This window comes from Aethalodelphis obliquidens, unplaced genomic scaffold (genome assembly GCF_003676395.1).
Source record: "Aethalodelphis obliquidens isolate GAN/ISIS:26980383/991018 unplaced genomic scaffold, ASM367639v1 scaffold56, whole genome shotgun sequence".
NCBI classification, from domain to species: domain Eukaryota; kingdom Metazoa; phylum Chordata; class Mammalia; order Artiodactyla; family Delphinidae; genus Aethalodelphis; species Aethalodelphis obliquidens.
In genome coordinates this window covers 9,977,340-10,003,055 of record NW_020838000.1, presented here as the reverse complement: position 1 = coordinate 10,003,055, position 25,716 = coordinate 9,977,340, and the positions used below count along the sequence as shown (strand labels likewise).

The 25,716-nt window shown below is 49.6% G+C and overlaps 2 protein-coding genes across 2 annotated transcripts in view; one reads left to right on the top strand and one right to left on the bottom strand.

Annotated features, from left to right (window-relative positions):
• The first annotated feature begins 928 nt into the window (after window positions 1–928).
• The window catches only part of GALNT15 (polypeptide N-acetylgalactosaminyltransferase 15), a 39,223-nt gene continuing 14,435 nt past the window's right edge, over window positions 929–25,716 (top strand). The window contains exons 1-4 of the mRNA XM_027086562.1: window positions 929–1,979; window positions 17,710–17,876; window positions 19,282–19,486; window positions 23,477–23,644. Coding sequence (XP_026942363.1) covers window positions 1,303–1,979; window positions 17,710–17,876; window positions 19,282–19,486; window positions 23,477–23,644 — 1,217 coding nt within the window. The 5' untranslated portion in view covers window positions 929–1,302. The remainder of the gene's footprint in view (window positions 1,980–17,709; window positions 17,877–19,281; window positions 19,487–23,476; window positions 23,645–25,716) is intronic.
• The window catches only part of DPH3 (diphthamide biosynthesis 3), a 62,367-nt gene continuing 58,182 nt past the window's right edge, over window positions 21,532–25,716 (bottom strand). The window contains exon 3 of the mRNA XM_027086565.1: window positions 21,532–22,114. Within this exon, the coding sequence (XP_026942366.1) occupies window positions 21,896–22,114 (219 nt within the window). The 3' untranslated portion in view covers window positions 21,532–21,895. The remainder of the gene's footprint in view (window positions 22,115–25,716) is intronic.

Below are 25,716 nucleotides of genomic sequence, written 5' to 3'. Positions count from 1 at the left end.
TATCACTGTCTCTCCCACTGTATATTTTATTTTTTTATTATTATTTTTTAAACATATTCATTTGTTTATTTGGTTGTACCGGGTCCTAGCTGCGGCAGGCAGGCTCCTTAGTTGTGGCTTTTAGGCTCCTTAGTTGAGGCATGGATGTGGGATCTAGTTCCCTGACCAGGGATCGAACCCAGGCCCCCTGCATTGGGAGTGTGGCGTCTTAACCATTGCGCCGCCAGGGAAGTGTCTCCCGCCGTATATTTTAATTATCTGTCTGTCTGTTTGTCTTTCCCACTAGAATGTAAGTTCCACGAGGTGCACATTTTGCTGTTTTATTCGTTGCTATACCCCAGTCTCCGGGATAGTTTTGGCACATGGAGGGTGCTCATCAATATGCATTGGTTGAATGAAGGACATTTACAACTGAAGGAGCATGCCCCTCTTCTTCTGACTCCCCACCCCCCACCCCCAGCCTGCTCAGAGGCCAGCGCAGAGCAGGCATTCAGGTGCTGTTGTTGGCAGGAGGGGCTTGTGAGAAAAGCATCTCCCCCAGCTCCACTCCTTTTCAGAAGGTTGAGGACGGTGGTCCTCAGACCTGTCGGAGGCTGAGTGTGCAAATAGGCAGCGAGCTCCCTGCATTTCCATCCCAGGTACAGCCTTCCGGAAATTAGGAGGGAATATTCTTTCCCGCCCCTTTGGGTGGGGAAAGAAGCCTTCCTGTGAAGGAGATTCGAATCAGAACTCCTAGGGTGTTCCTGTTGGGTTTAGTCCTAGCGGTGACGGCGTTTGTTTTCCCCGGAGTCGGGTTCCTCCGGTTGCACAAAGCCTGGGAACAGTGAGGGCATTAGGACCATGAGCGAGGCGCACGCCTGCGGCGTCTGGCAGAGCTTCTCGGGCCGGCTGCGCGGGGAGCTATGTGTGAAAGGAAATTAGCCTGCTGCCGGCTTCACATCTGTTGAGCTGACCCGACTTGCAGGGTCCAAAAGAGGACGGCTGTCAGCTTTGCCAGACTGAGGACCCACCGGCTACCCCCAGACATCTCATAGCAGCCTGACAATTCGTGCAAGGGGGGGGGAAGCGAAACACGTGGGACTAGGACCCCTGAGCAGAAAGGAAACATTATTTTTCCCAAAGAGGAAAAGGGCATCAAAGGGTGGGAGTGGAGGGAGGCGCAAACAGTTCAGTCTGAAGTCCCTGTGAACGGGCTTTTGGAAGGCAATTAAAGACGTCCGCTCAGAGGGGACCTGGGCTGGGACTTGGGTCCGTGGCTTTCTGATTGTAAGTGGAAGCCGGTCTTACGCACGCTGCTGGCAAATGTCAGCGGGGGAAAAAAGGAGCAGGTTAAGTGACCGGCAGAAAAACCTTCCAGGTGGACCCAGGACGCCAGGTTCTGCTGCCAGCTTGGAGGAACCCGGAGCAGGAGGAAACAGTGAATTTGAACATGACCTGTTGCGTTTGGCAAGTTCCAGCCACATGCTGGTAAGGAAGCGATGCAGGCGTGGACCTTGCAGGCTGCAATTCCTGCTGCTGGGATGTGTGTTGCTGATGCTGGCCGTGCTGCACCCTCCCCTGCCTGCCCTGCCCCAGGCTGTCCCAGCTCAGGTCGCCAAGCACGGCCCCGAAGCCGGGTACCGCCTGGACTTTGGGGAATCCCAGGAGTGGGTGCTGGAGTCCAAGGACGAGGACCAAGAGTACGGCCCTCTGGAGGGTCTGCCGCCCTTCATCTCGCTGCGGGAGGATCAGCTCCTGGTGGCTGTGGCCTCTCCCAGGGCGAGAGGGAACCAGAGCCAGGGCAGGAGAGGTGGCAGCTACCAGCTCATCAAGCGGCTGAGCAGGAGGCCGGACGAGGACGCCCCCGAGAGGGACTGGGCGGCCGAGGAGGAGGACGCGGGGGCATCTGAAGAAGAGGCGCTGACCTCGCTCAGCCTGGAGGAGGCGCTCAGTGCCCGCATCCCCCTGCAGAGGGCGCTGCCGGAGGTACGGCATCCGCTGTAAGTAGGCCCTTGCTTCTCCTTTCCCCGTTCCTGGAGGGCAACCAGCATACTCAGGGATGCAGACTTTCTGCATTCTGCTTCCACTGCCTCAGGGCAGCGCTTCTCCACGTGTGGTCCCTGGACCAGCGGCGGCATCCCCTGAGGACGTGTTAGAGATGCAGAGGCAGAAACCCTGGGTGGGGTCCAGCGATCTGTCTTTAACCAGCCCTCCAGGGGAGAACCACCGTCCTAGAGACAGAAAAGGAGGAACCCTTCCCTGTCCCTTCTCTTCCCGTCCTGGGTTCTAGTCCTTCTGTCTCTGTGGATTGTCAAACAGCTTTATCTCTATAACCCAGAGGGGCCTAGGGTGGATGTTCTCCAAGACGCTTCCAGTTCCAGCACATTTTAATAGTATGATTGTTGGGTTTACTTTTATTTTGGATGAAGGTAACAATTGCAGCTAACCTTATGTGGCTCTTGCCATGTGCCTGACTTTAATCAAAGAGCTTTTCATGTATTGACTCAAAAATCCTTACAACTTATAAGGATGGGTGCTAGCACTACGATCATGCCTATTTTATGCGTATGAAAATGACGCACAGAGAAGCCAAGTGACTTACCCACAGTCACACAGCTAGTAGGTGCCAAAGCAGGGATTTGCTCCAAATTGCCTGAGCCCCCCACTCTACGCCCCCTTCCTTAGTCGGTGAAACTAAGGGGACAGGTCCAGGACCCAGGATCTAGAACACTGCACTCATGCAGCCTGACCTGGCAGGGTGCCCCCGCCCAGGCAAGCTGGGAAGTAGGATGACATACAGGCGATGCCCAGGGAAACGGTGGGCTCGTCCTGGACCCCCTGCCCTCCCCACCATTACCATGGCGGGTGCAGAGGAGGGGTCTGGTTACCAGCATCCAGGAGCAGGGCAGCTGGGTAGTTGGGTGACTAGGTCCCTTCCCTATAAGCACTGCTCTTTCCAGAGCTCCGAGTTTCCCGGGAAGCAAACCCATCCTCCAGCCCTCTGGGCGGGAGGATTGGAGTGAAGCAGCAGTTGAGAGCCGGACCACTTACTTCTCAGATCCCTGATGGGGCTCCTCTGAGCCTGGCCACTCAGCCACTCGCCCTCAGGGGCGTGCAGATGCAGTCGCCTGGAGGGTGAAGCCTCCTTAGACTGTGTACCTCAGAGTCTCACCCATGTCACCAAAGCCCCAGCTCTGATGCTCCGACTCCAGGTCTTGGCTGCAACAGCTCTTTTCAGGCAACTCCCAGACCCATCCAGGCCCCGCCCCCGCATCACAGGTTTGTGCTCTCTGCAGCCTTAATTCGTAACACTCATGACAACCGAAGCTAAGTGGTCATTGATGTATCCGTTTATTCGGTGCCTGCTTCCCTTGCCATGCAGTGAACCTGTAGTCCCAGCACACAGTAAAGAAACAGTTGCTGAATGAATCAATATATCGTTTTCCAATTCTTTTGATACATCTTTTCATTGGCCTGGAGCAAGGACGTTTTACCAACCAGACACACGGCCTTGATCAAGAGTCTCTGGCTCCCAAAGCTGTGAGTGTGTGTTTCTCTATGTGTCCGCATCGTGCAAGTGTGGGTGCATTGTGTTGTGCGTGTGTCAAATGGATGCTGTGCATGTGTGTTGTGTGTAGTGTGTTAGTGGTGCCCGTGTGCCTGGTGCCTGTGTATGCTGTGATGTGATGTGCATGGGTGCGAGCTGTGTGGTGTCTTGTCATGTGTGCATGTGTGTTGTTGCTGTGTCAATGTTCATGTGTGTATGCATCGTGATTGCGTGACACGTGCACGTATCATGTATGTGGTGCACATGGCATTGTGCCTGTGTGTGTTGTCATGTGGTGCTTGGGCTGTATGTTTTTGTGGTACGTGTGTCATGACTGTGTGCACATGTGTGATATGTATGATGTGCTTGTGTGTGTTGTGTGTTTTACCCATGCGTTGTGTAAGTGGTGTGAAGGGCACGGGTGTAGTGTGTGTGTGTGGTTCATGTGTGTATGCTGTGCACGTGGCGTGATGGGCACCCCTACTGTGCTTGTGTGCATGTGTGTGTGCTGTGATGTACGGCTTGCTCGGCGTGTTTGTGTGGTCTGCGTACATGCGTATTTGTTGTGAGTGTGCTGCACATGTGCATTGTGTGGTGTGTGCTCCTTGTGTTATAAATGTGTTGTGCAAGCGGCGCGTGTGTACTTTTGCAAGTGTGTTGTCTGTGTTGTACTTGTGGTGTGAAGTGCATGGGTGAGTGTTGTGCATGTGTGGGTACACTGTGTCATGCGTGTGATGTGCACGTGTGTATGTGCATGTGTGCACCACTTCTGTGTGTGCTTCTTCCAGCCAGAGTGACCAACTAGTTTCAGTTTGCCTGGACTTTCCCATCGCAGTAACCCCTCCGTCCCAGGCTAACCGGGCCCGTAGGTCTCCCCGCCCACAGCTTGGTTCTGTCCGGCAGGATGTGGCGCCCTCTTCTGGCCGCAGCCTGTCCCTGCAGCCTGTGCGCCCGGCCTGAGACCCCAGACTCCCCTCCCCCAGAAGCGCACAGGCACTGGCGCCGCCCCTTCCTGGCAGGCTCCAGGATGCACAAGGGATTCTCTGCAAAGTAAGGCCACAACCCTCCCTCCAGGGTGCCAGGACTCTCCTTCTCCCATCACTCTATTTATTAATTTTTTTTTTTATTGGAGCATAATTGCTTTACAATGTTGTGTTAGTTTCTGCTGTACAGAAATCTGCTATATGTATACACATATCCCCTCCCTCTTGGACCTCCCTCCCCCCCACCCCACCCATCTAGGTCATCACAGAGCACCGAGCTGAGCTTCCTGTGCTTTATAGCATGTTCCTGCTAGCTGTCTATTTTATGCATGGTAGTGTATATATTTCAATCCTTATCTCCCAATTCATCCCACCCTCCCCTTCCCCACCCCCACCCCCGCCCTCCGTGTCCACATGTCCGTCCTCCACTTCTCCGTCTCTATTCCTGTCCTGCAAATAGGTTCATCTGTACCATTTTTCTAGATTTAAAACTGGGCCCAAATACAACCCATAAAAGAACAGCCATTTCTCAAGCACCTACCCTTTGTGTCTGAGGACACTCTATGCCCACCAGATTGCATAGAGCCTGTTTCTCAAATTTCAACATTATGCAAATCGCCCCAGGCATCTTGTGACAATGCAGAGTATGTTGGTAGTTGGCCAGGGGTGCAGCCCCAGATGCGACATTTCTATCAGGTCCCAGCACTGATGGTCCAGAGACCACAGTTTTGAGCAGCAAGGGACTACATCATTGGTTCCCAAACGTATGTGCATGCTAGATTCCTGCAGATTGTTTGTTTAAAATGTAGATTTTGCAGGGTTTCCCTGGTGGCGCAGTGGTTGAGAGTCTGCCTGCCGATGCAGGGAACACGGGTTCGTGCCCCGGTCCAGGAAGGTCCCACATGCCGCGGAGCGGCTAGGCCTGTGAGCCATGGCCACTGAGCCTGCGCGTCCGGAGCCTGTGCTCCGCAACGGGAGAGGCCACAGCAGTGAGAGGCCCACGTACCGCAAAAAAAAAAAAAAAAAAAATGTAGATTTTTCAGACTCCATCGCTAGAGACTATCGGTGGCTCTGAGTTGGAACCCAGCGATCTGAATTTTTACAAGCTGATACTAGACAGTTTGGGGAACCACTGGTATAGATGGTGAGTGGAGAGGTAGTAGGGTTCTGGAAGTTTCCATGGAGGAGGTAGTTCTGGGATTGGAGAACAGAGAAGAGAGGCAGAAAGGAACACAGTCCCCTTCATGGCCCAGGGTTTTACACTTAAACGCAAATGTCAGGTCAGCCGTAGCTGGCTGCACGCTACCTGCCTGTGCCAACTTATAACTTGTGTTTACCGTTTGGCCCATGTTTCCCTGGTTTATATGCCCGCAACTGTGACTAAATCATACGCCCGTAGAACAGTGGACCTGGGGTTGAATTCTGGACACCAACCCTTACTGTGTGACCTTGTGTAATCATTCAACCTCTCTGAGCCTCGGTTTCTCCAACTGTAAAATGGCGATGATAATAACACCCTTGCGTAGGGTTGTGGATCAAATGAGATGAAGTGTGTGCTGATTCCCCCCCCCCCCCCCCCCCCCCCCCCACCCAGTGTTCAAGTCCAAACAGAAGATGCCCTTATTGTATTCTCTAGCATAGGCCCTAGGAGTGAGTTGTAAAGATGGAGGAAGATTGGAGCGGGCAGCTGTGGGCCTCACACCACTGTCCTTTCTCTGACCCATGGGTTATTTTCTGCCCCTCCAGCTGCTAAGTCATCACAAATTTGGCAGCACATCGGAATTACCTGGGAAGTCATAAGAAGGACTCCTGCGCGGGTCCCACTTTCAGGGATTCTTATTTAGTTGGTCTGGGGTGAGGCCTGGGTGTCCCCTGGTAGTTCCAACGTGCAGCCAGGGCTGAGAACCAGGGCTGCGAGGCACCAGGCACTCCCCCGCCAGTAGGGGGAGGTAGGAAGGAGCATCTCCTCCTCTGCTCACCGCGCCCCCCTCCTGCCCCAGAGGCCCCTTTGGCAGGAGCTTTGCTGTCAAGCAGGAGGGGTGCTGCAGGCCACAGGGTCAGGTCAGTTCCTGGATGAGACACCCCAGGATGGCTTTGGCACCTGGGCTGCAAAAGAGAGGAGAGGCAGCTGACAGGGCATCACCAGTAAATCTGGGGGAGCGGGCATGCCCCTTGGGGAGGGGTTAGTAGCCTGGGGCAGAGACTGGGGGCTGGAGCCCAGCTCATCCCCCTCCGGCAACAAGAGAGGGAAAACAACCCAGTATGTGTGGCACTTGGCCAGCCAGGTGTCGAAGGGAACCCACAAGCACCAAGCCCCCGAGGCCAGCGTAGCCACGGCCGGGAGCGGCGCCTCCCTGGACCTCCACCCTGGATCCGGCCCCCACAGTGGGGTTGTGGTGTAGACAGAGCTGAGTGTGACTCTTTGAGATCGAATGCACTTATGGTGCCCAGTGCAGTGGGGTCCTGTCTTGTGCTTCGGGCCAGCCTCGGGGGTTAGATCAGAAGTGATCAACCTGCATCTAATCTTTTTTTAATTACTGGGGAAAGCTGGTGTTATTTACTGCAGTGCCACTCAAAGTGTGGGCCTCAGACCTGCAATATCAGAAATGCAGAGTCTCAGGCCCACTCAGACCTACTGCTTGAGAAACTCTGTTTTTAACAAGATCCGCAGGTGGTTTATGCTCGTGTTAAAGTTTGAGTAAGCTGATGAGGCCTACGGTTCACAGCCCTGCCTGCATGTGAGCGTTTTGTGAATCGCCACGGCCAGGCTCCCCACCCGCAGACCAACCAAGCAAAATACAACTGACCGGGACTCGCTCTCTAAGTGATTCTTGTGTGCAGCCAGGCCGGGAGCTACTGATCTAGGTCCTCTTAGGTGAAAAGGAACAGAGACACTCATGTGACTGCAGGTGGCAGGGTGGCTTCGAGTCTTCCCAGGGAAGTAAGGAGCAGGGACTGCCCAGGGAAGACTGCAGGCAGTGCAGGAAGGGGACTCACGGGTCACAGTGCTTCTGGGATTGTGCCTTCCTGACGTCCTCTGGCAGCTGGAGGCCCGGCACTCACTCCTGTTGCAACTTCCCTGCTGATGTCTTGTCCTCTACTCAAGCTGTCGTCTAGCACCCACCTGTATCAGCATCACCCGGGAGCTTGCTCACTAGAGATGCAGACTCCCAGGCCCCACCCCAGACCTCCTGGACCCCAACTCTGCATTTGTGGAGATGCTGGGTGATGTGGGTACCTGTTAATATCTGAGAAGCGCTGGGCTACCTCTTGGCTTCTGCTGCCTCATCGTTGGCTTACTGCCCATTCTGTGACCTGCTACCAGCTGCTGACCCTCGCCGTGTGTCTGAATATCACCTTGAGACCAAGGATCGGTCTGGGGCAGCTGGCCATTCTTGGGGCAGCTGTCCCTGTTAGGCGGAGCTCTTGCACCAGGAGCCTTCAGTGTTCAGACCAGAGACTCCTAGTCGGTACCCATCTTTAGTCCAGGACTAGGGAGCCAGGATCAGAGCAAAGCCAAGGATGCCTGGAGCCCCTCAGAAGGAGGCTGGGAGAATTCAGAGGACTCCCACAAAGAGAAGGGGATTGCACGCACCTGGTGTGACTTGTCTCCACTGTGGCGAGTGACAGGCTGGCAACCTCAGCCTCACCTACAGGCTCCAGCCCTTCCACATTTCTCTCTCATCTGTAAGCTCCTTTGTCCATCCTTCTAAGGCATTGTCTGCAGGCTGTATCTCCAGCCGCTCTATCCCCAGGTCTGGCCTGGAAATTGGTGTCCCCAAGATGAGCTCTACCAATTAGAGACACAATGGGCTGAACCTCGGGTTTTTCCTAGAATGCAAGAAATTGGTATTATTGTCCTGTGTCTATAGACAGCCAGCCTATACACCCCTTGAAAGCAAGAACAGTGTCCACCTTCATTCACTGAATAATTATTTGTTTAACGACTATTGAAAGTGAGAAGGTGAGCAAGCCCCAGCCCCACCCCCAAAGAGCTCAGGGTACACTGAGGGATGCAGACAAGTAACCAGCTGTTACATCACTGGGCTCAGGGCTGAGACAGGGAAGCCCATCTCAGTGGGGGGGCCTCTGCTGATTTGGTAGGAGCAGGGGGTCAGTCACTCCAAACCAGCTTTAGAAAACCCGGCAGAAACCTTTCTACTCTGGCCAGGCAAGGGAAGGGCAGGAGAGGGTTTGTGTCACAGCCAGGCCATCTGGTGCACTGCCGTGACTCATCCTCTTCAGAATCAGCCTCCAAATTCATGTTCTGAGTTCACGGGGGACCCTGGAGCTGCATGAAGTGAGGGCGTGCACCTTTGTGTAAACACAGACGCAGGCTCTCCTGATCTTGGAGTGTGAAGACATAAAGTTTGCACTCATTGAGCGGCTCTCCTGGGCCTGAATGATCCCTTTTAATCCAGGCAGCAGCCGTGGGCTGGAGAAAGGTCTCAGGCTCCCTGTGCTGGCTAATTAAGGGATATAAATAAATAACAGAGCCAAGATTCAAAGCCACATTGATTTGATTCCAAAGCCCTGGGTCTTTCCTTCCCCCCCTGCTGCCACTCAGAAGATGGACAAATGAGGTCAGGGTGGGCTTTCGGATACTTGTGTGATGTGTACAAACTGGGACAGTAAAATATTCACCAGGTATATGGTTGAAGGACAAAGAAAATGCCTCCATTATTTAATAATGAAAACAAGGATTTCTTCTTGGATCGCTTCATGAGTACCTGGTGACATTTGGACACTGCTTCGCAATGCACAAGAGCTGTTTCTCTGCCCTGCCTCATTCACGCCCCCCAGCAAAGCCGTGGCACAGACAGAGCAGGAAAAACATCCCCACTTGACAGAAAGAACCCAGGTCGCCAGGGGAGGGAAGCGACTTGCCCAGGGCCCCTGTGTGGACCACTTACCTTTTGCTCTCTTCTTTGTTTACCTACGTACTTTATTCCCTCAAAGGATTTGAAGATACATTATGAAATACAAAATTGCTATTAATATCATGTTTAGTCAAGATAAAGGGAAGCACACTTTAGAAAATCTTTCCTTCCTTTCCTGGTACAGGCCAAGCCCCTTCCCACCTCCAGGCCTTAGCAGAGGCTGTGACCTCTGCCAAGAACACCTCTCCCCTCTCAGTTGTTGAATAATTCTTCGGTTTTCTGTTTAATAGGATATAAACTCCATGATATCAGAGACTATCTGAGTCTGGGTTCCCCCAAAGCAGACCCTAAGGATAAAGAGTTGTTTTGCAGGTGATGCCTGGGAGCCCTGGTAGGGAGCAGCCAATGAAAAGTGGGTTTGCAGGCAGTTACCTCTGCAGGCAGCTAGAGCTCAGCCCTGGGGGGAACCTGGGAGACAGCATCTCGTTGTTACCCACCCCCACCCTTAGGGTCTGGGTTGCTGGATATTAATACACCAACTCATTTTAGTCACTGACTGAGGGCAGCTCCCAGGGGTGGAGGGAGGTTACTCTCCACCTCTTCAGGCAGCTGGTGCTTAAGGAGAGCATCTCTGGCAGTCAGAGAAAACGCTCGGGCAATTGGAAGTCAGGCTGTGCTGTATTATATGATATCCCCGAGGGGATATGGGCAGGGCACCACAGATTCTGCTTCAAGGATTTTATCTACTTAATTCATCTTCCAGTCCTCACACATAGTAGGTTGTCAGTCAATATCAGTTAAATGACTGGATGGAGAGATGGGAGATCAAGATCAAAGAGAAAATTAGAATGAAAATAAGCAACCAATGACTAAATATCCTAATTCCTTACTCTGAGCTTCCTGGCAGCCAAAGTGAAAAAGGAAACTCAATAAGTATCATGATCCTTGTTGCTCAGGAACAGGAAACATGCCAGGTCCTCAGAGGAGGAAAAGCTTTTCCTGGCACTTCTATCTGCCAGGAATTTCCCCCTAAAGTTGCATGGAGGGGATAGAAAGTGCTGGAGGAGACAATTCCCCTCCACAGGTGTTACAGAGACTGTAATGCCAAGCAGGTGTCCTGAAATGCCTTCATGTACTGTTCTCTGATCAAAGCTGAGAGCATGGTGTCAAGCAGAACTCCACAGAAGCAAATTTCTAAGGCAGCCAAGACAGTGGGATCAAAGTAAATTGCTTTCTGAGGACTTTACTGAATCAGTGTAGACAGTCCAGAGCTTGTGTTGAAACCAATGGATTGCATGTTTTTCAAATAACGCCCCCCCCCATCACAGTCAGTGTGATCTGGACATCAGAACCCAAGCCTTATGACTCTGAATCCAGAACATTCTATTAGCACTTCAGTCCAAGATGGGGATATGTATATACTGGTCAAGAGCACAAGGTTTAGAGTCACACTGACCATCAGCAACTTGCTGTGCAACTTTAAGCAAGTCACTTAAGCTCTCTGGACTCTAATTTCCTCATCTTTAAAATGGGACAGTGTATCCATTATCTAGTGCTGCATACACACGACCTCAAAATTTAGTGGCTTAAAAATTGGACGTCATAAAATTTTTAATTTTGTGCTTGAAGAAAGTGAAGACACAATCCCAGAAATGGTAGAAAATATTTGCAAATCATATATCTGATTAGGGATTTATATCAGAATATATAAAGAACCCTTACAATAACAATAAAAAGATATCCAACTTAAAAATAGGCAAAGGATTAGAATAGACATTTCTCCAAAGAATACATAGAAAATAGCCAAAAAGCACATGAAATGATCCTCAAATCATTAGTCAGTAGGGAAATGCAAATCAAAATCACAGTGAGGTACCATTTCACCCACACTGGAATGGCTAAAGAAAAACCCAGACAATAACAAGTGTTGACAGGGATGTGAAGAAGTTGTTGGTGGAACGTAGAATGGTGCAGCTGCTTTGGAAGACAGTTTGGCAGTTCCTCAAAATATTAAACACAGATTTACCACATGACTCGGCAATGCCAGTCCTAGCTCTATACCCAAGAGAATTGAAAACATATGTTCACACAAAAACTTATACATGAATGTTCACAGCAGCATTACTCATAATAGCCAAAACTGGAAATACTCAAATGTCCGTCAACTGATGAATGGATAAATAAAAATACAGTCTATTCAAACAATGGAACATTATTCATCAGTAAAAAGGAATGAAGTACTGATACATGCTTCAACACGATGAACCTTGAAAACATTATATTAAGTGAAAGAAGCCAGACACAAAAGGCTGCATGTTATGTGATTCCATTTATATGAAGTTTATAATCTTTAAGTAGTCCTCTAAAATAACTCTACTTCTTATCCTCATTTTACAGATGAAGAAACTGAGGCCTAGAGAGGTATTCAGGCCTTTGGGAGGCTTGCAAGAAATAATAATAACTAGCATGTATTGAACTGTTACTTATGAGTAAGGTACTGCTCTAAGTACTTTGTATGAATTAACTCATTTGATCCTTCCAACAAATCCATTTCACAAATGAAAAATACTGAGGTTAAGTAAAATGCATGCTCAAAAAGGACATACTGGAATCAAAAGTATTTCAAAAAATAACAATTGATTACTACAGATGTGACTGGTTCTGCGGATCTGGAAATTGTTGAAAGGAAAGATGGTTATCAGAGAGCTTATGTCGCTTGTCCGAGTCACACGAGGACAGATCCAGGATTTGAACTCAATGCCAAAGCTTGATGACACATATGGACTCTTCCTAAGATGCCCTGAACTGTCACGGTGTTTGAGCTCCCAGGGTATCGCATGCCACACCCCCCTTCTCCACACTATGCTACCACATGGGCCCGTCTGCCCATCCCTACGAGACCCGGTGCTGCCCACGGGCTGCTGACCACCGACCGCAGAAGCCCAGGCACGTATCCAGAGCCCTTCCTTCCACGGGGCTCTACACAGCCTGCCCTGCCCACAGGCCCCTGCGCCTCCTCACCCCGCCCCCCAGAAACAAAAGAATCAATCCTGGTTCCTCTGAAGAGCATCTCCCTGGCCCCGAGATACAGGCCTCACCACCCTCTGTTGCTGATACTTAGCACCGCGCTCAGACTACGATGAGAGCACTGGCCTTCCCGCAGGAGCCCACGGCGCTCGGCCCTGAAAGACCACGGTACCGCCACGGCTATTTCCAGTTCACGGCTCCGGGCAGTTCTGTGGTTGCCTGAAGAGGTGTTCCAGCACCACCTGTTTATGTCTTGGAGGCCATGTGAGCATCTTTCCACGGGGCAGGTGAAGGGTCCTCTCGGAGCTGGTGCCAGGACACCTGCCTCTGCAGCTCAGGGAGGTACCGCCCTTGGCCTTGGAAGAGCTTCCAGAAGCCCATTTGCCTTTCAAAGTCCTTGCAGCCTATTGAGCTCATCCCAGCCTTGCCTGTCATCTCTTCACCCACCTCTCTCACCAGGAAGAGAGAACACAGTTCTATCTATGCATAAAACCTAGAGAACCCTAGTGGAGGGAGAGGAGAGGAGTCCTCTGAGATTCTCTTTGAAACCCCTGCTCCCCTGGTTTGTCCTCTTCTCTTCCCCCTCTCCTATGCATAGAAGAGTCAGGAACACAGAATTTCAAGGCTGGAAGAGCCTTCGTGATCCATCCTGCAGTGATAATACATACTCTGATCATGGCAGCAAATACTTACACAGTGCTCAGTGCCAGCACCATTCTTAGTGCTTCGTGAAAAAGCCATCTCATCTTCACAGCAGCCCTGCAACACGGGGGCTACTGTCACCCGCCTGCAGAAACCAAGGCCCCAGGAAGCCACGTTACTTGTCCAGGGTCGTTTACACAGCTAGGAAGTAGCGGGGCTCCCGCCTCCACAGCTGAATCATCTCTGCAGGGAATGTCCTGTGAGGCCAAGGAGAGAAAGTCGGTTGCCCGGGGTCCCCAGCTCTGTAGCCCGGCAGGAAGCTCCCCCGTCTCCTGACTTGAGGAGAGTTAAATATTGAGTATATTACCCAGAGAAACTCAGGGAGCAGCAGGGGGGATAGTCAAATCAAAATTTGTCTGATTCCAAGTCCAAGCTCTTTTGACCACCATTCTACAAGGACACATGGGTGCACACAGACAAAGACGCACAGACACACACACACAGAAGTGTTGTTTCCTGTACACATATTCTGTAGATTGGGGTGGAGAAGGGGCCAGGCCCCGGGGAAGGTATGGCTGTGTTCTGCCCTGAGGTGATGAACTTCATTTCCTCTGAATCTGCACCCATGGGCGTCCCATCTGCAGACCTCCTTGTCCCCAGACTCCTCTCCTGTCTGACTTGGAAGACAGCCAGCCTCCGAGCAATCGCCCAAGTAATGTTTTTGGGGTTTTCTGTACTCACTGAGTCCACTGAGGCAAGATTTCTTTTCAACAGCCATTGGAGGTCCCCATCTCTAGAACCCCTGGATCTGCCAATACGTACAACCACACAGGAAATGGAGAACACACAAAGGAAAATTGGAACCTGTTTGTTTGTGAGCAGATTTAGAGCAGTTCTGGGGGCAGAGTGGAACTTCTCGAACTCAGATAGACTGCAGGAGGAAAGCCCCACCAGGGCCTGGGGTGGGAGGAGGGGCTGCGGGGTGGGAGAGAGGGAGGGTAGAGGGGGTCGAAGACTCAGCTGAGAGCGCAGCGTGCGCTGGGGCCTCTCCGTTATCCTCCCAAAACGTCATGGGAACTGGTTCCACTTTGGATGTGTTATTTGACCATCCCTGAAATCAAGCTGTAAAGGTTCATGTATAGTATAGTTCATTATTTTATTCATCTTAGGGATGCTTCTAAGGACACTGTCATCTCTTGAGGGAATTCTTTCTAAAGTCCATAGGAATTTCTTTTAGAAATTAGTGCTAGGTGTAAAAACTAGTGAAATCTAAATGAGGTCTGTATTTGAGTTAATAGTATTGAACACTGTCAGATTCCTGGTTTGGATCATTGTGGATCATTTGGCAAAGCTGGGTGAAGATAACACGGGAACTGTCTGTACTATTTTTGCAACTTCTTTTGAGTCTTAAATGATTTCAAATGAAAAAGTTATAAATTGTAAAAAAAAAAAAAAACAGTCTAGAAAGAACATTGCTTTCCCTAAAATATCTGGTATGTAACTTTTCTGATGGTAATAATTCTATTGCAGAATAAACCTCCCATTTTACTTTGGCTACCAGGAAGCTCAGAGTCAAATTTTAGATTCTCTCTAGAAATACCAAGGCCCTTTTGACCTATGAATGTATGTTCTTTCTCCAGATGTTGACTTTCTACTTGTCAGCTAAAGAAAAATGCACAACCTAAGAGTTGCCAGTTATGTTTTATTTGGGAACCTTACTGAGGACCATAGCCAGGGAGACAGACTCTCAAATAGCTCTGAGGAACTGCTCCAAAGAGGTAGGGGAGGATATATAGGAGGTTTTGCTGAAAACAAACAAATAAACAGACAAACCATGGAGCTGAACATCAAAAGATAACTGCTAATCACAAAACACAGATATCTCAAGTTAATGATTTTAGTGCTTTTCTACGTAAGGGAAGATGCAAAAGTCTGGGCTCATTGAAATTATTCCTTAGATAAGTATCTTAAGTATCCTCTTTTTCTGCATCCTGAATCCCCTCAGGGTGCATTGTGGGTGAGGGATGCACTGGCTCTTGGCTTGATGGCTACAACGTTCTTTTCTTTTTACTGGAATAGCAGGCGACATTCTTTGTCCGCACACTCTTACTTCTACTTCCCTACTCTTGACTTTTCAGCCTTATTTTTTCTTTTACCATTACTTTATGGTACATATTTCTTGAGAGTGACTTTAAATACTTTATGAAAAGAAATAGTGTATAAATACAGAAACAATAAGACAGTTGTCACAGCTACCTTATGAGATGTTCATGCGCTTTTTTGTTTAATTATCTAAGATTTCTGTTTTACCATTAAGTTAAAGCACTTACCTAGTATCAATCCCCCACCACATAGGATTTTGCCCAGAGAGTCACGGGCAGGTTTCCAGAGTGTTGAGAGTTCCAGCTTTGGCTGGGACGCACCCGGCAGAGGGATGTCCAGCTGGTGAGCAGCTCGGGCTGACCCTTCAGGTGGCATCTCCCCCGAGCAGGGCCAGCCTCCTCTGATCATCCCTCTGTGTGCAGTCCCACCAGCACAGATGCCTTTAGATGCTGGAAGTTTGAGGTCCTTGGGACAGCCCCAATTCAAATGCAAATACTCCTCTGAGGAGGGACCAGTGGTTTCAGCAGCTGCAGCCTAGAAAGGAGCACTCTGGAAGTGCATTTTAGGAAAGTGCCTTTTGTGGACAATGTGAACCACACACTGCTCCATGGACCAGAGTGTTATTAGAATTCATTCCACTGTGGATTCGCTCAGAGCTCTCAACAGACCCGATGCACAACAAATATAGAGCATCCCATTCACCTGGAGAGGAAAGTGGGACCTGACAGCCTCTGGGCAGAGGCCACACCACGCACCACACCGCCCCACAGGTTAAAAGATAAAGAGAGGATTCTCAAGGTAGAAAGAGAAAAACAAAGAGTTCCTTACAAGGGAACCCCCGTAAGGCTGTCAGCTGATTTCTCTACAGAAACGTTCAGGCCAGAAGGAATGACAAGGTATATTCAGAGTCCCCAAGGGGAAAAATCTGCAACCTAGGATACTCCTCCCAGCAATATTATCATTTAGAATAGAAAGAGAGAGAAAGAATTTCTCAGGCAAGTAAAAGCTAAAAGAATACAGCAATACTAAACCTATCCTAAAGGAAATATTGAAAGGTCTTCTCTAAATAGAAAAGAAGTAAGAATCTATAGGAAAGAGAAAATCACAGTTGGAAAGTAAATCATTTAAATAAGCCAGTACACAGATTTTTAAAAAATTTTCTGTTAAAGCGATCATAACCACAATGAACAGCAAAAGAATGAAAATGAAGATGGAAAATCATAAAATCATCAAAATCATAAAATATGAAGGAGGAGAGCAAAGAAATATAGATTTTTTTTTCTAGAATGTGTTTGAGTCTATATGACTACCAGTCTAAAGCAATTAGATATAGGAAGATGAGTTAACATACTTGAAAAACAGGATAACCACAAATCAAAAATATACAATAGAGTCACAAAAACCAAAAAGAAAAGAACATGAGCATAATACAAAGAAAATCATCAAACCAGAAAAGGAAAAAGAAAAAGAAAGGGACAAAGAAGAAATTTAAAATCAATGGGAAAACAAGGTTAAAATTGGCAATAAATACATATCTATGAATAATTACCTTAAATGCCAATGGATTAAACACTCCAATCAAAAGACGCAGAGTCGGGCTTCCCTGGTGGTGCAGTGGTTGAGAATCTGCCTGCTAATGCAGGGGACACGGGTTCGAGCCCTGGTCTGGGAGGATCGCACATGCCGCAGAGCAGCTGGGCCTCTGAGCCACAACTACTGAGCCTGCGCATCTGGAGCCTGTGCTCCGCAACAAGAGAGGCCGCGATAGTGAGAGGCCCACACACCGCGATGAAGAGGGGCCCCCGCTTGGCACAACTAGAGAAAGCCCTCGCACAGAAACGAAGACCCAACACAGCAACAATAAATTAAAAAAAAAAAAATGACACAGTCTCGAAAAAAAAAAAAACACACAGAGGCAGATAGGATTACAAAAAAAAAAAAAAAAAAAAAAAAAAAAAACAATGGTAAAAAAAAAAAAAAAACACAAGGGGAAAAGAAAGGAAAAAAAAAAAAAAAAAAAAAAAAAAACCCTACAGTATGCTGCCTACAAGAGACCCACCTTAGGGCAAAGGACACGCATAGATTGAAATGTTGATTAACATGTATTATGTGTCAGATGCTGTACTAGATTATAGAAATAGAAAAATAAAGAAAATAGTGTCCCTACTCCTAAACCGACGATCTTTCATGTTCACAGGACACTTACTATGTACCTCGTCCTGTTTAAGCCTCACAACAGCTCTAAGAGGTTGGTGATATTGTCATTCATTCCCACTTTACAGATTAGGACAGTCATCTGCTGAGAATGGTGGTAATACCTCTCAACTGCTATGGGAGAGGCATGGGTTAACACTGTAAAGAAGCTCTCGGAACCCGAGTCCTGGGAGATAGTGGACAGCACTTCTGTCAGGGTGTAATGGGTTCTGTTTATGTGGAAATTCTGAGAAAACCCGGAGAGAGCCGGTGAGTTGGGAGGAGAGCCATTGGCTGAAGAAGCCCCAGCCAGGGCCTGCCCTTCCCCTCAGCGCCCTGCTTCTCTTCCCTGCAGGTGTCTGCAGCAGCATCCCGGAGACAGCCTGCCCACAGCCAGCGTCATCCTCTGTTTCCACGATGAGGCCTGGTCCACCCTCCTGAGAACCGTGCATAGCATCCTGGACACAGTGCCCAGGGCCTACCTGAAGGAGATCATCCTGGTGGACGACCTTAGCCAGCAAGGTGCCCGCGGGCTTCCTCCAGGTTCCCTGGGGAGGGCCTGGACCCTGGGGGGTTCCCGTGCACAGACTGGGGTTTGGAACCTGTGCAGGCAAGGTTCCCCAAAGCAGACCTGCAGATGGGATGCAGGCGCAGGTAACTCATTAGTGAAGAGCCCCAGGGGCACTCCTTCTCTGTGAATACCAAAGACGTATTCTCCTCGTTGAATCCTCAGATGCAGAACCCTCAGACACAAAGGGCTGACTACGCTGTCCTTTTATATAAGGCACTTGAACATCTGCAGATTTTGGTATCTATGGGGGCCGGTCCTGGAACCAATCCCCTCACCCGGATACTGAGGAACGACTATACATTGTTCTTTCCATCTCCACTAGTTTGCTTATCTGGGTGTACTCAGCATGCCCATACACATAGCATTTCTGATCTTGAATACAAAGCCTAACAAGCTTGTCTCATCCTGTCAACTCTATAGATTGTCATTCCTAAAAGAACGATTAGACTTTTGGTCTCAATTTCCTACCTCCCATTTTCTCTTCGACCCACTGCATTTTGCCCAGTCACCGCTACCACTGCAGTGAGACCGCTTTGGCCAGGGCCACCAATGACCTACTGGCAGTCATATGAAATGGACCCTCTGTCTTTGACTTCCTTGACCACTCTGTCTTAGCTCAGGTACCCTAGAAGCAGAGCCTGAGATGGGGCCTCATGTGCATGTGATTTGGCGGGGGCGGTGCCCTCCGGGGAACACTGTAGGGGAGTGGGGAAAGCCGGAGAGGCAGAGGAAGGAGCTGAACTTAGATGTGGTGCCAGACGAAGTTCAGCCACAGCCTGATCCCAAGGGGAGCTCTGCAGTGTAAACTGCACCTCAGCATCTGTCTTGCCTTGAGGCAAGGGAGCGGGCTTGGTACCCCGGCAATGGCCGGTCATTGACTCTGGCACCTGGGGTGAGGGGTATCATTCTGCATGACTCCCTGCCACTTGCAGGACAGGTGGTTCCCATACTCTAGGGCACATCTCCAGGGAAGGCTGCTGATTGCCGTTAGCAGCCAGCCCACAGCAGCTGGGCACATGCAAAGCAAACCAGATCAGTAAAAGGGGTCTCAGGGCTTCTGAGTAGGGCACCAGCAGTATCTGCTTCAACCTCATTGCTGCATTTAGAGAATGTGAGCGGGTTCTCTCCTCTCTTAGTTTTACGACACCATTTCTTTTGGTGTTTAGTGGAGAGAATCCTGACCCACCGAAACTAACGAAGCATTTTACACCTTCACAACCACCACCATGTACGTGCTGCTCGGGACTCGTGCTCACCACGGCTCCCAAGATAGACCTGTTGACAATGTTCCTAGCGAGGGTCATGGCAATCTCGCGGGCTGTGGCATCCGTGACCCCACTGTCCTGTTGCTTCCAGGACAGCTCAAGTCGGCTCTCAGCGAGTATGTGGCCCGGCTGGAGGGGGTGAAGCTGCTCAGGAGCAACAGGAGGCTGGGCGCCGCCAGGGCCCGGATGCTGGGCGCCGCCAGGGCCACCGGGGACGTGCTGGTCTTCATGGACGCCCACTGCGAGTGCCATCCGGGCTGGCTGGAGCCCCTCCTGGCCAGAATAGCTGGTGACAGGTAACTCACCCCCAGGGGCTGCAGAGCAGGAGGTGGGAGAGGGGGAAACAGTCCACAGCCTCAGCCGCTCAGAGAACACCCACCCATCACTGCCTGTGCTGACTACCAGCTCTAGGGCCCACGCCAAGGAGTAAGAGTCATGGCCAGAGAAAAAGGAGAATTTCCAAGGGGAAATGGGCAACACCCTCTTAGAGGTATTCCTGGCTCCAGAGGCTGTCAAGAGGCTCAAGAGCTGTTTCCCACTCGAAGACTGGTCTGGGCTCCTGTCCTAGCAACACCTAGTTCTTAAGGTTACCTAGTTCTCAGCCGGGGCTGGGCCTGCTCCACAGGGAGAAGCAAGGTGGGGCAGGGAACAGAGCACCTCCGTTCGAGGGCGTAAATGATGGAAGGCAGTCTGAGGAATCCTGTGTGTGTGTGTGTGCGCGTGCGTGCGTGTGTGCATGTGTGTGTGCGTGTGTACATGCGTGCGTTTGTGTGTGTGTGTTGAAGAGCAGCGAGGGGATCAAGATGCCTCCAGCCCTGCAGAGGGAGCAGCCTTCCTCCTGTCCGATGCCCACAGGAAACTCTCCAGCCTCCATCCTTCTCCACTCCCCTCAGCAGGCAGAGTCCTGGAAGGGCCAGCGTCAGTCTTGGGGTCGCACCTGAGCGGCAGAGCTCTGGGAAGAGGGAATTCAGACCTTTCTGCTTCTCAGTATAAGATATTTCTCACAAACACGGAGAATTTGCGTGAACTTCCAAAATGACTTTATACGTTGTAGAGCTGGAGGAACATCCAGGCCTGGGGAAAATAAAGAGTGGGTGAGATGAACTAGGGTTCATTCTTCCTTGCGGTAAAAAGTTTGGTTGGGAAGTTTGCAACTGCAGGTAGCTTTTGGCTCTCTGGACAGTGGCGCCTTGGTTGACCTCACGTATGTCAGTTAGCTGGTGTTTGTTGATGACTCCATTGAAACCCAAACACTTGACCTCCTGGAGCTTAGAAAGGCTTAAGAGAGGATCGATCTCGTGTCTGCCTGAGAGTTAAAACTCAGCTCACAAGTGACAGGATGATGGAGTGAGCCCTCTCCTAGCTCCTTCCAAGTCAGACAGGGAAGCTTTGCTATTTTGTTTTAAGTGAAGTCCAGGAGCACCAGCTACATCTGTAGATTCGAAACACAAAGCTAAATATAAGATTTTTTTTCTAACCACCTTTTTTCGAGTCCCTAGACTGTAGTTACTTCCTAATTCAGCCCTGGTTGGGCAGCCGCTATGGTCCATGGGAATGAAAACCAAAACAAGGAAACATCTTTCACTTCATTCATTGACACTTTATTCTTTATCTCTATCCGAAATGTACTCAAGGAGGCTTATGATGAATCACTTATGTATCTGGCTAAAATAGAAGGGAAAGGAGATTTCAGAAAGGAAAAGATAGTGTTAGAAATTGGGGATAGGGACTTCCCTGGTGGTGCAGTGGTTAAGAACCCGCCTGCCAATGCAGGGACACGGGTTTGAGCCCGGGTCTGGGAAGATCCCACATGTTGTGGGGTAACTAAGCCCGTGCGCCACAACTACTGAGCTTGCTCTCTAGAGCCCCCAAGCCACAGCTACCAAGCCTGCACGCCACAACTACTGAAGCCCGCATGCCTAGAGCCCGTGCTCCGCAACAAGAGAAGCCACCACAATGAGAAGCCTGCGCACTGCAACGAAGAGTAGCCCCTGCTCACCCCAACTAGAGAAAGCCCGGGCGCAGCAACAAAGACCCAACACAGCCAAAAATAAATAAATAAATAAATTTATTTAAAAAAAAACAAAACATACAGGGAATCTGGCAAATTTAAGTTTAAAAAGAAAAGAAAGAAATCGGGGATAATACAGTTATTAGAAGTGAGCTTTACGTATGACTGAGCCTCCAGCAAGACAGAGTAAAAAGAGAAATTTGATGAATTTTAGGGTGATCGTTTTCTGATGAAAAGGGATGTACACCTTTTATCAAGAAGGACACAGCTCAAAGGTCTGGGATGAATTGATTGTGTGGACGCTTGAATGCAGTTTCCTTTCTTGTCCTGTTACCATTACTGAGATGGCACAAACTAGATGGGGTTCTTTAGAATTCAGCCACACAGCTTCCCTGCCTCGATTCTGAAATTCCACAAAATGCTTTGCCAGTAGCCAAATACATCTCGATGGCTCAGCTCATTCCACAGTAAGCGGAGACTTGGGACGGTGCCCCCCTTTCCTCCTTGACCTTGCTTCTCACGTTTCTTAGGTCAACGCGAGGTGCCCCAAAATAGTGGAGGCCAGAGAGATTAAGTTCCCCTTACCTTCCAGAGGGAACAATGTGAAAAGCGCAGGACAAGCATATCAAGATCCTTGCTGTAAATATAAACCCCATGACTCTTCATGCCAAGGCCAGTCACTTGAGGCCACAGATTAAAGCAGATCATTGAATCCCAGGACCACCCTGGCCCTCTGCATAAGCGCTGGGCTCGTGCCAGCCCTGTCTGTCTCTGAGGTGGATGGAAATTGATGGGAGTACGAACAGCATGGCTGGCATCTCTTTTCCAGGAATCTTCCTTTTCTTAGACTGGTAACTTCCAGCACCCCTGAGTTCAGGCCTGATTCATTGCATGGTACGGATTTTAGAAGAAACTATTATGAGAGGTCAGAAAAAAAATGTGAGTGAGATACTGACTAGGTAGAGGGCAGCTCCTGCTACACCTAAGTGATTACTTGTTTAATTAAAAGGCAGAGTTTCCAACCTGTACCAATTTCCCACATTACCCTCTCTGAGGTCACGTAATCCCAGGCTGTGCAAAAAAATTCGGATAAAATACAATTACCAACAGCAACGGTAAATGAGCGAATCAACCTAGACTCACGACTTTGCTGACAGACACCACATACTCATACATACACACACTTTAACAATGAGGACCCTTTGGGGGCTTGACAATCCTGATTCCTCAAGCCAATGAAGTTGTATGATCCAGGGAGGAACAAGAACTAGACCCTAGAGCAGGGGCCCGTGAACCCTCTGCAGCTATGCACGATATTTTGTATATGTGCATATGATTATTTTCTGGGGAGGGGTCCATAGATTTCCCCTGATTCTCAAAGAGATCAAAGACCCCCAAAGAAGTCAAGAGCCACAGTCCTAGAGCATTACAGCTGAGAAAGACCTTTGTGAGAAGTAGTTCAGCCTCCCATTTTATGAATGAGGAAGCTGAGGCCCAGAGAGGTGCAACAGCTATCTCAAGATCATACAGCACATTAGCGGCAGAGCTGAGCCTAGGTCCCTATTCCCCTGTGTCTCAGTTTTATCCTGAGAGTTTTTTGTTTCTGTTTTTGTTTTGCGGTACGCCGGCCTCTCACTGCCGCGGCCTCTCCCGTTGCGGAGCACAGGCTCCGGATGTGCAGGCTCAGCGGCCATGGCTCACGGGCCCAGCCGCTCCGCGGCATGTGGGATCTTCCTGGACCGGGGCACGAACCAGTGCCCCCTGCCTCGGCAGGCGGACTCTCAACCGCTGCGCCACCAGGGAAGCCCTATCCTGAGAGGTTTTTAAAGAAAGGGGCAGGCATGCTTTTTAATGAAATAGGCCCCCGATTCCTTATGGAAAAATATATTTTCTAGGAGAGTACTGTTCAGTAGAAATAGAACATGAGCCACAGATATAATTTAAACATTTCTAGTAGTCTCATTACAAAAGAAAAAGAGACAGATGACATTAATTTTAACAAAATATTTTAGTAAACCCAATATGTCCAGAATATTATCATTTCAATATGCAATCTGCGATTTGTACATCTTTTTTTTTCAAACTAAGTCTTCTAAATCCAGGGCATATTTTACACTTACACCACATCTCAGTTCGGACAGATGCTATTTTAGGTGCCCGGTAACCGCGTGTGGCTGGTAGCTGCCCTATTGGGCAGCACGTGTCTGGATTATGTTTCTGTCCCCCAGCAAGTGGAGGGTGTGTATCCCTAATCTGATTCCACGATTCTTTCCAGGAGCAGGGTGGTGTCTCCAGTCCTAGACGTGATTGACTGGAAGACTTTCCAGTATTACCCCTCCAAGGACCTGCAGCGCGGGGTATTGGACTGGAAGCTGGATTTCCACTGGGAGCCTTTGCCGGAGCGAGAGAGGAAGGCCCTCCTGTCCCCCATCAGCCCCATCAGGTGAGGCTCCTTCACTCAGCCTGCTTTGCTTTTACTTCCTCAGGGTGGACTCAGCACCAGACTGCCTGGGCTAATCCCGGTTCTCCTAGTTTCCTAGCAAGTTACTTAATCAGTAAATTGGGGATAGTAACGGTACTTACCTTATAGGGTTGTTGTGAGGTTTGAATGAGCTAATATAGGAAAAACATTCGGAAAGTGCCAGACACGCAGCTGTAGGTGTTATTATTCTTACAATGTTATATGGATGGAGTCCAGCGAAGCTTCCAGATACTGGAGTGGAAAGTGGAAGCACCTTGTCTGGGGCCTCAATCCAGCTCTGTCTAACCAGGTAACACTGGAGTTTCCCTGCCTGGGGTGCTTTCTTGGTAAAAAGGAAGAATTCAGCCGGGTGAATGCTAGGACACCATAAGTCTCAAAATATGTCCAACTTTATGGTTTGCTTCTCATGTGTTTGGTTTTTGGACAACTATTCTATTTAAGTCAAAGTTCTAGATACCTTCTGCTTTATAACAAACCACCCAAACTTAAAGGCGTGAAACAGCTGTTTTTATTAAGAGCATGGACTCTGGGTTGTGAATTCTGAAAGAGAGCATTGGCGTTGGCTGTCTCTGCTCCGTGGTGTCTGGGGCCTCCGCAGGACTATCCTTTACTAGACTAGACTGGCTGGAAATGACTCAACAGCTCCGGGCAGGAATCCCCTGGAGTTTGACGCTGGCCGTCGCTGGGACCCAGCGGGAGCTTCTTCCCCATTCTCTCCTTGAAGTCACTGAAGGCAGGTTAGTTGGGGTTTCCTACACCCCGGCATAGGGTTCGGAGAGCAAGTACCCAAAAGGAGCCAGGCAAACCAAGCTGTATCCCCCGACCGATTAAAAAAATAATCTATTGAGGTGAAACTCATATAACATAAAATGAACCATTTCAAAGTGAACAATTCAGTAGCATTCAGTACAGTCACAATATTGGGCAACCACCACCTCTTTTTAGTTCCAAAACATTTCCATGATTCCAAAGGAAAATCCCTTCCTTAGTGTCTCCAGCTGTCCCCTTTCCCCAGCCTCTGGCAATGCCCAATCTACTGTCTGTCTCTATGGATTGATCAAATCTGGGTGTTTCATATCAATGGAATCGTACAATGGTTAACCTTTATGTGTCTTCTCTCACTTACTGTGATGTCTTAGAGCATGCATCCCCTTTTATAACTAAGTCTCAGAAGTCACCTAAGGTCACTTCCTCCAAAGTCACAGGCCAACCCAGGTCCACAGGAAGGAGACATGGACCCACCTCTCAGGGGTGTCAATGTCAATGTCATGTTGTAAGAAAAGCCCGTGGGATAAGGAATCTGCCACAGCTGACCTGCCCAGTGCCAAGCAGTTACCCAAGTTGTTTCCAAATGCCTAGTCCAGGGACACGAAGTGAAGGCATTAGACACAAACAGGACTTCCAAGGGTCTGCCCGAGGGTGTGCAACTCTCACAGCTGACATGTGATAAACCATGAGCTTAGATACGCAAAAAACATTTCTTTTTATTTTCTACTAACTGGACTTAGGCAATTTCTGTCTTGACCCCTGCTTCCTAATGGCAGAAACCTTCCAGACAAATTAGACAAATTCAGTGATAGCTTAGTCATCTCATCTTTAAATCTGTCATCCATGCTTGTCCACCCTCCCGTCCCCCCGGGGTTGACTTTGAGCTCCAGGCTTCTGTCGGGGAGGTGGGTGGGGAGGGAGTGCCCCACCTCGGGCTGTAGCTGTCCTGCATCGGTGTTCACCACGATGCACTTTCACTGGCTGTGGCCTCTGATGTGGGGCTGGCACGCTGTCCCCAGTGGCCTGCACCTTCCACGTGGCATCTGCTGAAGTCCCACATCTTCTCCTGGCCCCCATAGCACAGCACACGCTGGTGTGCTGATGGGCTAGGGGTCTCCATGGAACTGCACCCACCACCTTCTGCCTGGATCCCCAGGGCCCCCATGACCTTCTGCCTGGGTCCCCAGGGTCTCCCGGGACCGAAGGTGGTCAGGGGGTTCCTGAACTCCCAGGGCAGCCAGATGGGAGGTGGGCAACATGCCCCC